Below are 19,615 nucleotides of genomic sequence, written 5' to 3'. Positions count from 1 at the left end.
GTGATGTAAACAGCGACGCAACTGGGCTGTGGATGCTGGAAACGAGTTATCTGAAGTGATGCATCATGCTATATCGTGTGGCAACCGAATGGTAGGGCTTGGGTTTGGCAATTGCGTGGAGAACGTTACCTGCCATCGTGTGTAGTGCCAGATGTCAATACTGAGGAAGTGATTTTATTGCGTGTGGCTCGCGTGCGGTCCTCTTATTGCATTTAAGAAAACGCTAAATGCGGAAGGATAAGGACACGTTTTGCAGCATCGTGAACTGCGTACAACAGAGAAGCAATAAGAGGACAGCAATTATTTGTATCAGCATGACAACGCGCCATCTCATAAAACAGCTTCCGTGATGTACTTGTTTGCGAATAGTAACATTTACGAAATGGGCTACACTGCCAAGAGCCACGGCCTGAACCCAACGGAAGACCTATGGCGTCAGTCACATTGTCGACTCTGCTCCAGACCCAGCGTCAAAAATCACAACTTTCTCTGGTTTGGCTCTTGAAGAGAAATGGACTACCATTCCTCCACAGACATAATGAAAATGTCCCCAGCACAGTTCAAACCATTATAAATGCGAAGGGTGGACATATCCAATATTAATCTCCACTAATGGGTGTCTGGATCCTTTTGATCAGCTAGTATGTATGAATGCAAACAGCAGCGACAATATTTATATAACTCTCCAGAATTATTTATTCCTCCAAATACAGAAATATCACGCTTTCTATTCTTTTTGTGTCCATGCAGCAACACAGCCAGTCCAGGAGGAACTCTTTTCTTGTTTCTTTAATATTTTAAGATAGAAACTATTTTATGTTCACAAAAATGAATCGGGAACAAAGATAAATTTACTTGTTTGAAAACAAAAAGTACAAAGATGTTCATACCTGAAACTAGGATTATTGTCTAGCGTCACCCAGGAGTTGTGATATCATAATTGCAATCAGTCGGTAATAGTCTCTCTGTGAAACAAGAGTTAAAGTGAATGCGAGATATTGTTCATTTTTTGCCAAGCTGCTCTGCACCTTCGTTGAGTGACTGAATTAGAGCGAGAGCGCTCCGTTGCCCATTGTGAATAGAACAGTAGTTTGTGTCGCATGTCGGGGATACCGTCAGATCTTATACTGACCGACTGTATGATGCAGTGAGCAGAATGGACGGGACGATGCATTTCAGTGCATCTGATCGGGACCACGTCGTCAATGTCACAGTTACAGTTATTGACGCCAAGTAATAGAAACCAATTTGGAACAAAGTGGGAACATGACTTTCGGTAGCCCATTTGCTACTAGAGGACGACGCGTGTAACTGCACGTGAACATGATGTGTCAGTTAAGAAGATCTATAAGTCACGTGATCCATATTTTCTGAAAATGCGGTACTTCAGATTTCCAGTTTCGCACGGAACAAGTAGGCCCAGTGGACGCTTACTCGTATTCTTATTTACGCCAGTGAGCCAAAGCATTCTGACCACCTGCTTAATAGCCCCTTGAACCAACTTGGAACGCAACACAGCAGTGATTATGCGTAGCATGGATTCGAAGTCATTTGTAGGTTTACAGGAGTATTTGCAACCAGATGAGTACGCACAGGTCACGCAATTCCAGCAAATTATGCCCTGTAGCAGCCCAGATGTGTTCCATCAGGTTCAGGTCAGACAAATTTGGTGACCGAGATATCAACGTGAGTTCGGTATCATGCTTCTCTACCCACTGTAGCACGATTCTGGCCTTATGACATGGAAAGCTATCCTGCATGCATGATGCTAATGGCTCCGGGGAAGACGTCCAGAATGAAGGTGGTCCGCAGTAATGTAGCCCCGTCTATAGTGTTGCTTCCGATTACTGCCTCAAGTGCCCGCCCCCGGTAGCCGAATGGTCAGCATAACGGATTGTCAATCCTCTGGGCCCAGGTTCGATTCCCAGCTGGGTCGGGGAATTTTCTCCGTCCAGGGACTGGGTGTTGTGCTGTCCTTATCATCGTTCTTTCATCTTCATCCACTGCAGGTCTCCGAAGTAGCGTCAAATTGAAACACCGGCACCCGGCGAACGGCGTGCCCGACGGGGGGCCCTAGCCATACGAATAAATAAAAAACTTGCCTTAAGTCGCATGGAAGCCCAGATAGTCGTCTGCTGCGGTGCTCAGAGGTCAACAACATAGACTGAACACATGTGCCTGCATCAGCACGTACTCTGTCTTCTGATCTGTTACAGATTGCAGCTGTCCTGGTTTACAGAGCGGGCAGGCTTCCGACCTTCGTTTCTGTGATGAGGCGTCGATGTCCAATACTCTATTGCCTACTCGTGGTTTCATCACCCTTCAGGGTTTTTTCGGTAGTTGCTCAATACTCACGTGAACAGCCGACCAGCTTCACCTCTTGCGAGATGTCCGCTCTATGCGCCAGGCCATAACAACCTGCCCGTTCTCAAAGTCCTTATGTCAGTGGTTTTCTCAGTTGTGGACCGTATCGCCGTCGGAATGAATCCCCATTCGTCTCTGCTCCGATTATATACACCTTCCTCAAAATGTCACCAGTTGAAAAACTATCTCTCGGTAGGTAGTGATCTTACTGCTTCGACTCTTCAGCATAGGTTGTTCTTGATTTTCTAAATCGCTAACGCAAACTCCAAGGTGGTTCCTTTAAGTGCCCATGGTAGATTTTCTTTCCCATTCTTCCCCAATCTTAGATTGTGCTCCAGTGGTCTCGTCATCTTAGAAAGGTGGCTGAACCCAATCTTCCCGCTGTTTCTCGTTTCGGCTCTTTGAGTAGTACGAACCTCTTATCAGATGTCACATTGAACTATATAGTTTCAGACACCTTTTAAAACCAAAACATCTATGATGTATATATGCAGAATGAAGCGACAAATTAAAATTTGTATCAAGATTTGGATTCGAACCCAGCTCTCCTGCTTATTAGGCAGATGCGCTGTTAACTACGTCACCCTGGCACATCACCCCTCAGCCCACTTGGTATTCTCCCTAAATTCTAAAAGCATTGCTGAGACTCTCCAGGAGTATCGGAACAGTACCTCAACATCAAACGAAATTGAGGATCCTGACTGAAACCCTACCAGAGACACTATTCCTGTGTTTCAGGTAGAGTCTCCCGTTTCATTTGATGCTGAGGTGCTGTGACAATACTCCTGGAGAGTCTCAGCAATGCTGTTAGAGTTTAGGAGGGATACCAAGTAGGCTGAGACGTGAATGCGAGTTGGGGCTGAGCAGGGAGATGTCTAGGATAATCCTTGAGCTGTCCAAAGTCAGCGCGCCAGGGTGGCGTAGTGGATAGGGCATATGCGTAGTGAGTAGGAGATTTGGGTTCGAATTCCGCGTTTGGTACAAATTTTCATTCGTCGCTTCAGTCTACACATGTACACCAGTGAAGCATTTGAGAGGGAAGAAGTTTACTATAAACAAGCGCAAGCTTTTGTCGTACTTAAATGGGTCTAACGCCCGTTTGTTATATGAATATTATAACTGATGCCCTGATATACCAAAGGAGCAACCATGTGTCTGCTTGTACAAATAATCTGACTGTGCTCAAAAGTAGTAACTATCTGTTCCTCATTATGCTGTGCCATTACAACTGCTGGTGAAATACATTTTTGTTGTGAGATTTCTTGCTACTACTTCGTATAGCCCAATTTTGCAGCCTGTTATGTAGAAATGGGCAACGGCCTTACCGCAGTGGATACACCGGTTCCCGTTAAATCACCGAAGTTAAGCGCTGTCGGGTGTGGCCGGCACTTGGCTGAGTGACCATCCGGGCCGCCATGCGCTGTTGCCGTTTCTCGGGGTGCACTCAGCCTCGTGATGCCAATTGGGGAGCTACTCGACTGAATAGTAGCGGCTCCGGTCACAGAAAACCATCGAAACGACGGGGAGAGCGGTGTGCTGACCACACGCCCCTCCTATCCGCATTCTCAGCTGAGGATGACACGGCGGTCGGATGGTCCCGATGGGCCACTTGTGGCCTGCAGACGGAGTGCTTTTTTTTATGTAGAAATAGCGGCTTAAAAACCCTGGAAAATAGGATGACCGTGTTTAGTCAGATATTGTCTGAGGAGGAGCTGTAAGCAGTAACGTGGGCAATGAAGCTACTAAATAAAGCACAGTCAATTTGAGAACAACATAAATATGACTTATTTTATGAGCTTTGTATTTACATTTGTACTCGGCAAACCAAACGAAGTTTAAAAGCTGTACTTTCAGAAGGTCATAACTGTGTTCTATCAGAATTATGGCACAATGTTTTCGCGCGGAACCGATTGCTGGGCCTGAGATCTTTCATGTGTACTTTTTTCCCTTAAAATATGACCAATTTTTCGATATTTCTTTGTCAGTGGTCTCCTTAAGTCGGACGCTTGAGCATTTAAGCTTGGGTAGACGATTTCCAGCACCATTCAAAGGAGAGTAAAATGTTTCTCTAATCTATTTTACTTCTTATTTTTATATGAATCATTTCACAAAACATTTGATCTGTATTTTTAAGTTTTTTGCGAACGTTATTAGTGCATGAGTTGCATGCTCTCTGCAGTAATGCCTTTCTTCTTATCCTGCCCATTTGAATTTTTTGAGAAGACCTTCTTCTACGACACACAGACAATACAAACCTGAGACAGCTATACTTTCGACCCTCATACTCTCTTTCTCTTAAAGTAGTAAAGAAATTTTGCTATTTGGGAGCAAAATAACTGATGATGGTCGAAGAAGAGAAAATATAAAATGTAGACTGGCAATGGCAAGGAAAGCATTTCTACAGAAGAGAAATTTGTTAACATAGAGTATAGATTTAAGTGTCAGGAAGTCGTTTCTGAAGGTATTTGTATGGAGTGTAGCCATGTATGGAAGTGAAACATGGACGATAAATAGTCTGGACAAGAATAGAAGCTTTTGAAATGTGGTGCTACAGAAGAATGCTGAATGTTAGGTGGGTAGATCACATAACTAATGAGGAAGTATTGAATAGGATTGGGGAGAAAAGGAGTTTGTGGCACAACCTGACTAGAAGTAGTTAGTAGGACACTTTCTGCGGCATCAAGGGATCACCAATTTAGTATTGGAGGGCAGCGTGGAGGGTAAAAATTGTAGAGGGAGACCAAGAGATGAATACACTAAGCAGATTCAGAAGGATGTAGGTTGCAGTAGGTACTGGGAGATGAAGAAGCTTGCACAGGATAGAGTAGCATGGAGAACTGCATCAAACCAATCTCAGGACTAAAGACCACAACAACAACAACTCTCTTTCGTCAATCGCACTTGGTAAGAGTCCCAAAACGGAAACAACTCTCCCGAACGGGTCGAACGACGTTGCTGGAAAGGATCTTTTCCAGTATATCTCCGGTACGGGAAACGCCTTCCACACAGCTAAATATGTGGCCAAGCCACTTTATACCGCTCCTGTCTTCTCTTCCGTAACTAATTCTCATAATTTCGCCGATCTGTAGCTAACTGATAGCATACACTTTCGCATATTTACGCTCAATGAATTACAATTACGTAATGTCTTGAGAAAGGAGCGAAAATTCTGTAATTTTGCGTGTTGCATTAGTCGAATACGTGCGAATTTTCGTAGTTGTTTTGGTAAAGATGTCTGAAAAGTGTGTACACAGTGTTCACCATATTGGATATTACGTCTGTCATCGGCTGTCAAAAAGATCATATGCTTTTGGTAATATCACGATTATTTGTGTTTTGTGCAAAAGTGGATGAGGAATTTGTATTAACTTTTGCCATTGGAAGGGAGGGAAGTCAGCAGAGTTTTAGAAATGTTAAATATTGTGTTTGGTGAGTCTATCATGGGCAAAGCAAGGACTTACGAATAATCTAACAGTTTCGAAGAAGCTGATAAGCGCTCTGGAGGACCAAGCACATCATCAACCGATGAAATCGCGGAAAAAATGGAAGAAATGGTTTTGAAATGACGGCGAACCACTGTCAGAGAAATCGATGATCATGTTGGTGTATCAACTGTCTCTTCTCGTTTTTCGCTGTTTTCGGCATTAAATGTGTGACAGCAAAATTTGTTTCAAAATTGTTGAATTTCGAGCAAAAACAGCGGAAAATAGAAGCTGCTCAGCTTCTAGTTGAAGTCATCGATGATCCGGTACAATTAAAATGTGTCGCAAAACATGATAAAACATATTTTTGCATATATGACTTTGAAACTAACGTTCAGTCATCCCTATTTAAGTATTTTGGATCACCAATACCATAAAAAGCTTGATAAATTTGGTTAAGCTTGAAGGTTATGATCACTGTGCACTTAGATTTTAAGAGCATAGTGTTCCACGAGTTGTTGTTACAGGTACCAATTATCAGTGTGGAGTTCTACTTACATGCTCAACGCCGTTTGCGTGAAACAACTAGAAAAAAAAACAAGGAGATTTGTGTTGAAGCATGTTGCTATTTTTGAACCACCAAAAACAATACCGTAATGACGCCCCAACCACCTGGTCGCCAAGTTTGGTACCATGTCACATTTCTCTGCACGCAAAAATAAAAAAAAATCTTAAAGGGGCGTCATTTTACAAACATAGGTAGAATATCTAAAGTGGACTATTTTTAAGGTGGCAACATTGATGTAGACGAATAAATAAAATTCTTCCTTAAAAACAATAATTCTTGTTTTTTTTTGGCTGCGCACCAAGTTCTGGTCACCTGTAGTACCAAATAATTTTTTAGTGGTAGGCCCTTTCTTACAGAAAATCTTCGTCTGCGAATAAACACAGAAAGCTGTAGTCCTCATCTGTCAGGTCATTTATAAATATTGTGGACTCTTAACAGTGCTATCACACGTCCTTGAGCAACACAAGAGGATACAGATACTTGCACTTCTGGCAATATTGACTTATTGTTATCGTAGTTCAGTGTGCTACAGAGAGTACGTGTTTTGTGGTGGTACAGAATAAAAGTGGAAAATAAAGGATAAATTTACAGATTATAAACACCCTCATTTGTTTGCTTTCCATGTATACTAGTCGTTTTTTTATTTACATTGTTTTAGGAAGCATGCACGAATAACATTGTGGAAAATGCTCTAGTAACCCTTTCAACTCTGAGAAACTGCATCCACTGGACTCTCTCCAAAGGATGGAAGCAGAAACTTCAACAGTCTCCTCAGTATAATGTTTGGTTGTATATGTATAGTGACGTATCTTTCCTGATGAAAGTCATTCTGATAACGAAAATAACGGAAAACAGCATTAAATGGCGACACAGACAGTTCAGCAATGTAATTTCAATTATCTGAAAAATATTGCAATTTTCTTTTAATTTATCTCTGGATCCAAGGTAACAGAATTTGATCTCACCAGGAAAGCTTGTATATTTAGCACAATTTTACGTCTTGATACAAAGATAACAATAACAGTGGTGGTTTAGTCATCTTGTATGTCAGCATACATTCTAATTTTCAAATTCAAGACATTCACAGTCGCCATATATAGCCTCTACAGCAGAAAACGTATACATACCTTCCTCGGTCAGGGTTGTTAAAACCTGAAGTACATAAATGGCTGTCTTTGTAACACTCATTTCATTTCTCAGAAAGTTAACTATCGCTTTATATACCTGTGATGTAGCTAAATCGTGGTTTTTCTGACAAATAAACCGTTTTTTCATGCATTTCTTACACTAGATATGATACTACTTATTTTCTCCATTTTCATTCATTTCCTTCACCATTGTGGAAGAGCGTGTGCCGCAAGTATAAATTCCTTTATCCGCTTGGACACATTTGATAATAACACTGTTACCATTCAGTTTATGAAGAATAAATTATTTATATTTTTCAGTTACTGAGTATTGATGTTTAAGAGACTGAAAAACGCCTGTGACCATCGTTGTTGATTATACCACTCTTATATAGTGCTAACGTACGATGAAGACGATGACGATACACTGCACTCAGATCAAGGACGCGTTCCGTAGGAAAGTAGTTTGGAGAAGGAAGTTTGAATAGTTGTCCGGAGGGTAACGAGCGTTACAGAGCGGGAGGGATGGAGCTTGGAGCTCAGTGTTACGTGGAGAAAACATTGTCAAAAAGTCAGGGAAAGAAATGAAAGGAAACAACATATGATGTAACGAATTTCGTTATTCGGAAGTTGCTCTGGAAAAGGGGTTAAGAGCGAGTGGAGCCGAACAGACGAAGGAATGTGCTATTACAGAACATACAACGAAACAATTCGCTTTCTGATAGTTTGTATGTATTCGATGTCACATTTTTATGATTTGCGTGTGAAATGTAATCGGATGTGAAAGGAAAGGCAAGGCGCATTGCGTTATAGAGTTAGGTATTATGTGTGAAGGGTTTGAAGAGGGATGCAAGCTGCAGCTACCCACTTATTTAAATCTCCATGAAGAATTACAGAAACGGATAAGAAACAGGAAGGCTAAGTACAGGATATTGATTGTAAATTTAATTGGGAAAGGAGCATGTAAAGGACGATTCTTCAATGGAAAACCTTGGGCACGATATCTAAGATAGAAGAATTTGCTGAAACAATTAGTCCTTTAGGCTTTCTTTCAGAAAGAAAGAAATAGAAAATGAACTTGGTGATGACCAAATGGAACAACAAATTAAGTTGACCACATTTTATTAAATAATGGTGATAGGTATGCTATGATACAACTAAACTACTTTCTGATTGTAGGTAATCATAAATTTGTAAGATGCACATTTTAAAAAAAGTATAAAGCTAGAATGAAACAGGCTCTTGAGGAAATAAATCAAAAAAATCCAAAATTATCCAAAAACTGAGAGGTAACAAAATCTCGGAAGATAAAGGTTGTACAGACATAGACCGAACGAAAACTTAGTAAGGATACAGGGTACCTTTAAATGGTGGAAGAATGGAAATTTTTTATGACTTTATTAAATTCTATAGTCTTTCCTGATTACATTGATATATGCATTATAGGGTTTCAAATGAAAAATGACCTACATATACCAAATTTTAAAGTTATGGTCATGTATGTTGCCACACTCCCTTCATTTCTGTTACATAAACCAGTATTATTTCGAAAAGCACTGTGAACTTTCTGTTTACAGCGACTACACATACGATACATTGTATATATTGGTAACAGTGTAGGTTTCTAGTGTCTGTAAATGATTATCTTTGCTAGTAATTACTTTTGTTTCGCTGAAGCAGTTTGTTCACGTGTTACTGAATGTTTGTTGCCCAAGTGCTACAGATAGTTGTGGAAGTACATATATTTTAGTGTGCGATAAATACGAACTATGCCACGCATCAAGAAATATAAAAAAGGAAATTCCGTGGTAACCAGTTCACAAACGAAACAAGCCACACTGTTGAAAGCAACCTATGTATCATTTCTTCAGGGAAGAAACTCCCTCATGGCACGCCTCCTGGTGATTCAAATTTTTGTGTTAACAATGACGCCGTTTGTAGTGGATTTGTTGTTGTTGATGTTGGCATCTTATCTTCTTTGATAAAGGAAGTGGCGATATGTAAACAATGTGATGGTGTAGGCTGTCTGGAGATAACTGAGCAAAGTAGCAGGAAGGGTTTAGCGTCAAAATTAGTTGTTCTGTTTAGATCCTGCAATAAGAAAATGACTTTGAACAGTGTGCATAATTCATTTGAAGTTAGTGTACGTAAAGCGGGCAATGAAAAAGGAGAAAAGGCTGCTCAAACGTTTTGTGGTTTGATGGACCTTCCTTCTCCTCCCAATAGGTTCAGCAAGTACATAAAAATACTTTTAAGTGCGTTGACGGTTGTGTCTAAAACATCTATGAAACGTGCAGTAGAAGAAACTGTAAACATTAGTGGAACCAGAGACATTGCTGTTGCACTTCATGGGACATTGCAACGTCAAGGAGATCGTTCCTGGAATGGTGGTGTAAGTGCTACTTCTCTGGAGTTGGTGTTGAGTGCTTATCTAAGTACTGCCACACCTACCATGGTAACAGTGAAGGACACATTGAACAGCAGTGTTTTAAGAATTATGACGGTTACAGTGGAGTTATGGAGAGTGAGGGAGCTCTCAAAATATTTCAGAGATCGTTAGATATACGAAGTACCTAGGCGATGGCGACTCCAAAGCTTTCAATAAAATTAATGAGTTTAGTGTTTAAGGTGATATCTTGGTAACAAAACTGGAGTGTTGTGGACATGTGCAAAAGAGGATGGCTGCTAGATTGAGGAAGCTACGAAGGGAAAGGAAAGGAAAGGTGCTATCTGATGGAAAATTGCTGTGTGGCCTAGGCGGATTGACAGAAAAATAAACAGACCTTCTTCAGAGTTGTTATGGACTGGCCATTAGACGTACTGCATCTCTGAATGATGTTACAGCAATGGAAAAAGCTGTATGGGCCACCTATTTTCCTAAGTTGGCCACAAATGACCACCCTGTTCAGGGACTTTGGCCTAAAGGGGCAGATTCTTGGTGTAGTCACCAAAAAGCAAAAGAAAGTGATCAAATACACCATCGTAAGAATTCTCTTCTTGAGCCTGTTATGAATGAAATAAAACCAATTTTCAGACACCTGAGTGACCCTGTTTTGCTTACAAGGGAACCTCCCCATCGCACCCCCCTCAGATTTAGTTATAAGTTGGCACAGTGGATAGGCCTTGAAAAACTGAACACAGATCAATTGAGATAACAGGAAGAAGTTGTGTGGAACTGTGAAAAAATAAGCAAAATATACAAACTGAGTAGTTCATGGGAAGATATAAAACATCAAGGACACTCAAAACGCAGGAGTGACGTGGTCTCGTGGTAACGAGAGCAGCTGCGGAACGAAAGGTCCTTGATTCAAATCTTCCATCGAGTGAAAATTTTAATTTTTTATTTTCAGTTTATGTGACAAACTCTTATGTTTTCATCACTTTTTTGGGAGTGATTACCACTTTCACAAGAAAACCTAAATCGGGCAAGGTAGAAGAATCTTTTTACCCATTCGCCAAGTGTACAAGTTAGCTGGGTCGACAACATATTCCTGTCATGTGACGCACATGCCGTCACCAGTGTCGTATAGAATATATCAGACGTGTTTTCCTGTGGAGGAATCGGTTGAGCTATGACCTTGCGATCAAATGTTTTCGATTCCCATTGGAGAGGCACGGCCTTTCGTCTACTAATCTCACGGTTTTGCGGTGCGGTCGCAAAACACAGACACTAAACTTATTACAGTGAACAGAGACGTCAATGAACGAACGGGCAGATAATAACTATGCAAAAATAAAGAAAGTAAAATTTTCACTCGAGGGAAGACTTGAACCATGGACCTCTCCTTCTGCAACTGCTCACGCTACCACGGGACCACGGCGCCCGTGAGATAACGGTCTCCATCATATTGCCTATGTCGCCCATGGACTACTCAGTTTGTATATTTTGCTTATTTTTTCACAGTTCCACACAACTTCTTCCTGTTTTCTCAATTGATCTGTGTTCAGTTTATCAAGGCCTATCCACTGTGCCAACTTATAACTAAATCTGAGGGGGGTGCGATGGGGAGGTTCCCTTGTTAGTAAATGTCTTCATGTAGTCACTCAGAATACATACGAAAGTTTCAACCATTGCATATGGGAAAGATTACCCAAGAACGTTTTTGTAGGACTAAATACATTAAAAGATGGTGTACTAGATGGAGTCATATGTTTCAGTGCTGGAGTGATAGGAAGGTTGGAAGACCTGAGAAAGTTAGGCATAAAATGTCGCTCTAATACGGAAGATCAATTGCTTGCGTGTGACAGACAAAGGGTGCTTGAAGCTGAAAGATTCGCTCTTCAGGTTACCATAGAAGTAGTAAGCGCCAAAAGAAGTGCCAAGAGGAAGCCTGAAGATGAAGAAATGCAGCAGGATGAAGACTTGCTTCAGCTGAGGCACAGTTTAATTGGACTCATATCTTCATTTGCAATTTCCTGCAAGTTGTACTTCTCAGAATTCAGGTACAAATATTTCCTAAGGTTTATAAAGCATCGCTCTAATTTTTTTCTGTAACTTGCAGTAGTCCATGTAAGTATATAGTCCATGTATGTATATGTAGTAGACCTAAGCTTTATTGCAGAATCACCTAAATTATAGAAAAAATAACATTTTCACTAGGAAAAAATTATAAAAATTAAAATGTAAGATGTGATATTTTTATATACATAATAGGTGGAAGTAAATAGGTCTAGTATCTCAACCATCATGTCATGCATGTCTGGTTAAAGTTTGGTCTCCTTCAAATGTATAACATTGGCATTGGATTAAATGGTACCTCAATTTGAGGAAGTATTTTGGAAAAAAATTACATCAATTTCTTTGTAATCTTTTTAATAACCCTAAGCAGTTTCAAAAATATTCAAAATACTTTTAATTTGTTTAGAAAGTGTGCTCCATTGCCTGATATCAACAAAAAATCTGTAAAACCTATACATTATAAACAGTGTCTGAAAGAAATAGGCGCTGATTTTTACGTAATATTGAGTCGGAAAAGTATCATGTATCCTTAAACTAAGGTACTCATGTAAAACAGCCAAAGATGTTGCAGTTATGGTAAAAGCAAAATAAAAGAAAATCTCAAATTCAACGAGGTATCTATTAAGTAGAAGATTTGGGCTTTTGGCAGTCTACAACAGATAGGCTACGTGGAACAATATGCAAAAGTATTTGTTCTAGTATATACGAGGGCGTGCTGAAAATTAATGCCTCTTATTTTTTATGTGAAAACTCTTGCAACTTTTTAAATAAAACAAACAACATTAACATTCTACATGTTTATTCTTCGTGTCTACGTATTTGCAGTTCTTTGTCGCTAGAGGGCTCCGAAGTGTTGCGTGTAATACGACAATGTGCAAAGTTACTATGCCGGTGAGTGAGAGACAGCGTGCTGTAATCGAGTTTCGATTTGAAGAGTTCGCCTCTCCTTCAGCATGACAATGCCGACCACAGACGTGCGCAGCGACATCTGCAACAATACGACGCCTTGGGTCCACTGTCGTCGATCATCCTCCACACAGTCCCGACTTGGCCCCATCCGATTTTCTGTTTTTCAAAACTTAAAGAAAGCCTTCGGCGACTTCACTTTGACAGTGATGAAGCGGTGCAAGGAAAGGTGAGGTTGTGGCTCCGGGAACGAAGTCAGACATTCTACAGCAATGGTATCAACAAACTGTTCTCTTATTGGCAGAAATGTGTTCGTCGCCAGGGTGACTATGTTGAGGAATAAATATGCAGTCGTGAACAAGAAAGATGTAGATTATTAATAACGTTTGTTTTACTTAGGCCTTAAGAATTTTCATATAAAAAATCTGAGGCATTTCTTCTCAGCATTCCATCGTATTTTCGACTGCAAGTGGGGAAAAACAAAATTTTTTTTAAGAGAAACAAAAACTGATAAATTAATAATGGTTTTCAAAACTAATGTCTCTATGTGACTGTCAAGGAAAGCATAAAATGGCTTTGGAAGTAATAAATGGAATCTCAATATAAAAACTGTTCATAACCAAAACGCTCCTCAGCGAGTAGTTGAGAGATGTATCTTGGAAATTATTTAAATTCTTAAACAAATGTGTCAGGATAAAAGACTGGATGATTAACTAAAATAAAATGGAAGTGAGCGAATCAAGCGTATCGACGGTAGGTGCTGGAGAGAAGGACTTAAACGACGGAGATGACGGATGAGTAGTTTACTTCATAAAACATGCACTGAGAACATGGATGCGCATATATGTTGTTTTTGTTTTTAGGCTTATTTTCCTCAGTCGCAGTTATACAAGTAATATACACTGAAGAGCCAAAGAAATTGGTACACCTGCCTAATATTGTGTATGGCCCCCGCGGTCACGCAGAAGAGCCGCAACACAACATGCCGTGGACTCGATTAATGTCTGAAGTAGTGCTGGAGGGAACTGACACCATGAATCCTGCAGGGCTGTCCACAAATTCGCAAGAGTACTAGGGGGAGGATATCTCTTCTGAAGAGCACGTTGCATGGCATTCCAGATATGCTCAATATTGTTCATGTCTGGGGAGTCTAGTGGCCACCAGAATTGTTTAAACTCAGAAGAGTGTTCCTGGAGCCACTCTGTAGCAATTATTAACGTGTGAGATGTCACATTATCCCGCTGGAATTCACCAAGTCCGTCGGAATGCACAATGGACACGAATGAATGCAGGTGATCAGGCAGGATGCTTACGTACGTGTCACCTCTCAGAGTCGTACGTAGACATATCAGGGGTCAAATATCACTCCAACTGCACACTTTCCACGCCATTACAGAGCCTCCACCATACTGAACATCCGCCTGCTGACATGCAGGGTCCATGGATTCATGAGGTTGTCTCCATACCCGAACACATCCATCCACTGGATACAATTTGAAACGAGACTCGTCCGACACGTTCCACACCATTACAGAGCCTCCACCATACTGAACAGCTGCCTGCTGACATGCAGGGTCCATGGATTCATGAGGTTGTCTCCATACCTGAATACGTCCATCCACCGGATACAATTTGAAACGAGACTCGTCCGACCGGGCAAAATGTTTCCAGTCATCAACAGCGCAATGTCTTTGTTGATGGGCCCAGGAGAGGCGTAAAGCTTAGTGTTGTGAAGTCATCAAGGGTACACGAGCGGGCCTTCGGCTCCAAAAGCCCATATCGATGATGTTTCGTTGAATGGTTCGTACGCTGACACTTGTTGATGGCCCAGCATTGAAATCTGCAGCAATCTGAGTCGGAAGGTTTGTACTTCTGTCTCTTTGAACGATTCTCTTTCCGGCCGCAGTGATGTCGAACATTTGATGTTTTACCGGATTCATGATACCCACGGTACACTCGTGGAATGGTCGTACGGAAAATCTCTACTTCATCGCTACCTCGGACATGCTGTGTTGCGTCGATCGTGCGCCGACTATAACGCCACCTTCAAATTCACTTACATCTTGATAACCCGCCACTGTAGCAGCAGTTACCGAAGTAACAACTGCGGCAGACACTTGTGGTTTTATACAGGCGTTGCCGACCGCAGCACTGTATTCTGCATGTTTACATATCTCTGTATTTGAATACGCATGCCCATACCTGTTTCTTTTGCGCTTCAGTGTAGGTCACAGGCGATCCTTTGCTACTGTATGCATTTCACTTTATTTCAAACGTCTTCAGTGGTTAGGTATTTTGTTTCCTGCTTCATTCTTAATGTGTAGAAGGAAACAAACATCCGGATACTGGAAATGCATTGACATAAAGTGAAACGCACGTGGTTTAAATAAGATATTGCATTAAAGTCGCCAAAGACGGTATACAACCTATATTATTTTGATGCCCGTAATGTATGGAAAACTCTTTCCAAAGTCTTTATCCATCAGTGAATGTCAAATGACTGATGATGATGGTGGTGTGAGCAGTGTAAAGTTTCGTCCCAGTCAAGTGTGTGTGCTGTAATGATGATGTGAATGGTTTTCAGGGTGTTCCAGAAGGAGCGGAATTCGACGCAGCACAAGGCACTGCCTCGACGTCACGAGTCCCGCATATCGTTTACGGAGTACCAAACGTACGACGAGGTGTGTATCTCCCACGATTTAAATAACTACACAAATGCCGTGACCCTAAATTGATAATTGCAATTGACGCGATTCTCAGAGGGTTTAGCGTAAATACAGAAAGTTCTAAAAAGTCGACAGTATGTTGCTAAGCGATCTGATAGCGCATATAACGCTACTGAGTTACTAGCTTCAGCCTCTATGGAGAACGAAGCATTCATTTAGTTTAAGATACCCCTATCTGAAGGACTTTGGGAGAAAAATGTAAAGCTATAAAACGAAATAATTTGTTAATGTCCTTTTAAAGTGGAATAAGATAAAAAAAACTTGTATTTATTAATGAATAAAAAATCTCAATAACATTCAGCTGCGAAAAATATATTTTTACCAGGCGGTGGAAGGGTTCCCATATTTAAAACATATTGATAATGAAGTGGACATTGATTACGTCGTTCACATAGGGACGTATCCGACAGCAAAAATTCTGTTCAAACACCTCAGATATAAAACTCATCCTGTTATAGATTGCTAAGAGTGTCTTCAATAATTTGCAGATAATGCTATTTAAATGGTGTGGAAGGAAAAACCATACGTGATCGATGACTTAAAGGAGACAGCCAATTTTCACGAGCATTCTGGATGAACAATTCTGATATGGATATACCAAGGCGACTCCACCTTCGTTGACCAGTACGTAATGTTGCAAAGAGAATATACAGCTCAAAATAGAGCCTAGACGGGAGGGACAGCAGTAAAAGTAATGTAAATCCCAAATCCGCTGTTCAAAACTAGTCCAATTATTAAAAATAAAATGACAGATCAGTTTTTATTGTTCCGTTTGCAGGAGATCACAAAATATCGTTACTTATGGCTTCATGTTTACGATTTCGAAGACACTTTTTCCGTTGTCTATGAAACTATGAATAGGTACAACAAAGGTATCCTGAATAAACCTATAGCTTCTCGGCTAAAATTTCGAAATCTCTACGTCTCGTTTTGTCAAATTATCTTCTAAATTTCACTATATCTGTGTTGTATATGCCGTTTTTAATTTCTTTTAAACATTAGACAAGTCACAATTGAGTAAAATCAGCCTTAACGGATTATAGATACGGTATGTTTTCATATTCCTCGAACTCTACATGCGTACACCCTCTCCATTAAAAAAATGGTAATTAATAGACAATTTATTTTTTGTTTTGTAGTATAGGGACTGCGTAAATTGTGTATGCATTGGCTATCTCTCGAACCATGTTAAGTGTTTTTGGAATGGAATACCATGCAGATATTTCCAACACTCTTTCTGATAAGGGCCATGTAAGAACTACTCAGAAGTTGGTACCATTCTCTAATATAGTTCACTCTAAATAATGAATAATGTGAAGTCATCTACATGAATAACGAAAGGAGTCCGCTAAATTTCGGTTACATGATAAATCACACAAATCTAAAGGCTATAAATTCAACTAAATACTTAGGGATTACTGTTACGAATGACTTAAATTGGAAATATCACATAGATAATGTCGTGGTAAAAGCAAATCAAAGACTATAATTTACTGGCAGTACACTTAGAAAATGCAACAGATCTACTGAAGAAATTGCTGTCACTATGTTTGTCCTCCCTTTTCTGGAGTATTGCTATGAGGTGTGGGATTCGTATCACACAGGATTGACGGAGGACATCGAAAAAGTTCAAAGAATGCAGCTCTAATCGTAATATCGCAAAATAGGGTAGAGAGTGCTTGCTAATACTGTATAATGTTGATTGGAAACCAAACTGTGATTGCATTTGTTTGGCGCATACAGAAACTGTTAAGAAGAGATGCGATCTATAGATGTGAGTCCTCCTGTTGCTCAAACAGTCATATGTTTAAATTTTAATGAACCTTAGGGGTAGATACTGCTATGGAGTTTACAAGGTGTATTCATTAAATTAATAAATTGCCTAGAGCAATGAGTTATGTCTACGCTGTACCTCTGGTTTACAGATTCGGCAGTACCTGTCAGACCTGGCTTCAAGCTACCCCAGCCTGGTGTCCGTGGAGACCATTGGGCAGAGCTTCGAGGGTCGGCCCATAGACATGATCAAGATTTCATCGGGTGGGGACGGCACCCGTCCAGTAATCGTAATCGACGCAGGCATCCACGCCAGAGAGTGGATCGCTCCAGCTGCCGCCCTCTACGTCATCAACCAGCTGGTTGAGAATGCAACCGAGAGCGCGCTCACAGCCAGCGTCGACTGGCACATCATACCCGTGATCAACCCTGATGGTTACGAGTACACGTTCACATCGGTAATGTTAACACTTGTTACTTTTGACTATAGCAGGGGCGGGCAGGAATCCTGCACGTGTGCGGTGCACTTGCACGCGTGCAGTTAACAGGTGTTCTGCGTGCACACAGGGGCAAGCTGGCCACCCGCTTATCTCCCCTCCCCACCATACCTTCTGTCCGCTCCTTCCTCTGCAATGCGTTTTGTTTCCTATCTTGCTTTATTGAATGAAGGAATAAGGTTAGTAGGAGTGCGTGGTTTGAAAGAGTACCTATTACCTACGATACGTTTTATTTAATTATCGTAGGTGGAGTGGAACAAAATTTCTACGTACAGACAAACGCAAACAGTTACTTCAATTTTCATCACTGATATCTGCTCTTAACCGAGACTTAGTAATTCAGCAAATGGTTTTCCAGCTCTCGCTATATTAAGCGCAATCTTGTAACTTGCACGTACTGCTGGGCTATTATTGTTGTCGTCCTGAAAAATTGAAAACAGTGCTCCATAAAATGTTAAATCAGTTAGATGAGAGACATGACGAAATAAAGTTGCAGATCTCTCGTGACCACAGCAACTACGACATATTCATTTAGTATCGTCAGATCGCTCTTCTTAAGCTCAGTCAATTTCCCCATCCGCTCAGAATCCGACAATAAACTGTACTCGTCCTTGTGAAATTTGTTATAATGGCCTTCAATACTAAACTTCCACTGACCAGCGAGAATACTGCCACATACTAAACATTTCGAATTTTCACGTTTTTGCACAAAGAAAAAATGATTCTCCCATTACTTTTTAAAAGACAGCAAATTTCCACTTCTCCGTTTCCTTGTTTCACTCTGCACTTTCCGGTTCTTGAAATACAACGTTCACTACGTAGTGGTCGCTTGGTATCAACGTCCGCAGCTTAGCCTGGCACCACACTGCCGCAACCTGCCGGCTGTCGCCACTGCCCCAGTGGACGATTGCACTCGAGCAGCACACGTGCAGCGCTGTGCGCTCATGAGCCGCGTGCAACGTTTGCCCGCCCCTGGACTATAGCATTTCTGACCTTAGTATTGGTGTTGTACAAGGTGTCCAGCGAAGGAGTCCCTGATTCCAAAATGAAATACCTCGAAGAGTAAGATCGACGTACGAGTGCAACAAACGGTACGTTTATTGTGAAGGCTGTGAAAATGTTGTACATTGCCAATAGATGTCGGTGTACTCACAATACGTCGTGCCTACAGATATCGCCCGGCAGCTCAGAGGGATCAGATCCACCGTTGAACCGCGGAAGGAGATTAGCCTACCAAACGAAGAGATTGAAATCATGTATTCCATCCAACAACGTCTTTTTATGGTAATGGAATACCACAGGTTGGAACACAGTCATATGACTACAAACGCAGTTTTCAAACACAAGTTACTGTTCCAAAAGAAAAACATTCGCAATCTCTTCGCCATATTCCAACGGACACGCAGCGTGGCTGATGATCTAGCGGGCAATATTGGCCCCAGACAAACTGCAGTTACTCCTGAAAATGTCGCCGTGGTTTCTTGAATTATTCTGCAAAATCAAAGACAATTTCCGCACAGTCTGGCTTGAAGCGTTCCCGCATGGATTATATATTCAGACAGAGCTTACTTATATTTCCATTCAAAATCCAAAGCCACAAGGCCGTACCTGTATGAGCTATGTGACAGGTAAATGACTTTACGAACCAGATTCTCACAATGATTTGATAAAGAAGGATATGATGTTGGCTGCAACTGGTTCACAGGTCAACTGCACTTCCACATGAATGGAGTCGTGAATAAACAAAATTTTGATGGCTTTGGGGTTCCGAAA

General features: G+C 41.0%; 1 protein-coding gene across 1 annotated transcript in view; it reads left to right on the top strand.

Annotated features, from left to right (window-relative positions):
• The window catches only part of LOC124613000 (carboxypeptidase B-like), a 71,709-nt gene that overhangs the window by 29,684 nt on the left and 22,410 nt on the right, over positions 1-19,615 (top strand). Inside the window, exons 3-4 of the mRNA XM_047141552.1 lie at positions 15,431-15,527; positions 17,498-17,803. Of these exons, the coding sequence (XP_046997508.1) occupies positions 15,431-15,527; positions 17,498-17,803 (403 nt within the window). The remainder of the gene's footprint in view (positions 1-15,430; positions 15,528-17,497; positions 17,804-19,615) is intronic.

The sequence above is a fragment of the Schistocerca americana genome, chromosome 4, assembly GCF_021461395.2.
Source record: "Schistocerca americana isolate TAMUIC-IGC-003095 chromosome 4, iqSchAmer2.1, whole genome shotgun sequence".
NCBI classification, from domain to species: domain Eukaryota; kingdom Metazoa; phylum Arthropoda; class Insecta; order Orthoptera; family Acrididae; genus Schistocerca; species Schistocerca americana.
Note: the sequence above shows the minus strand (reverse complement) of the source record. Positions and strands in the feature narration are given on the sequence as shown.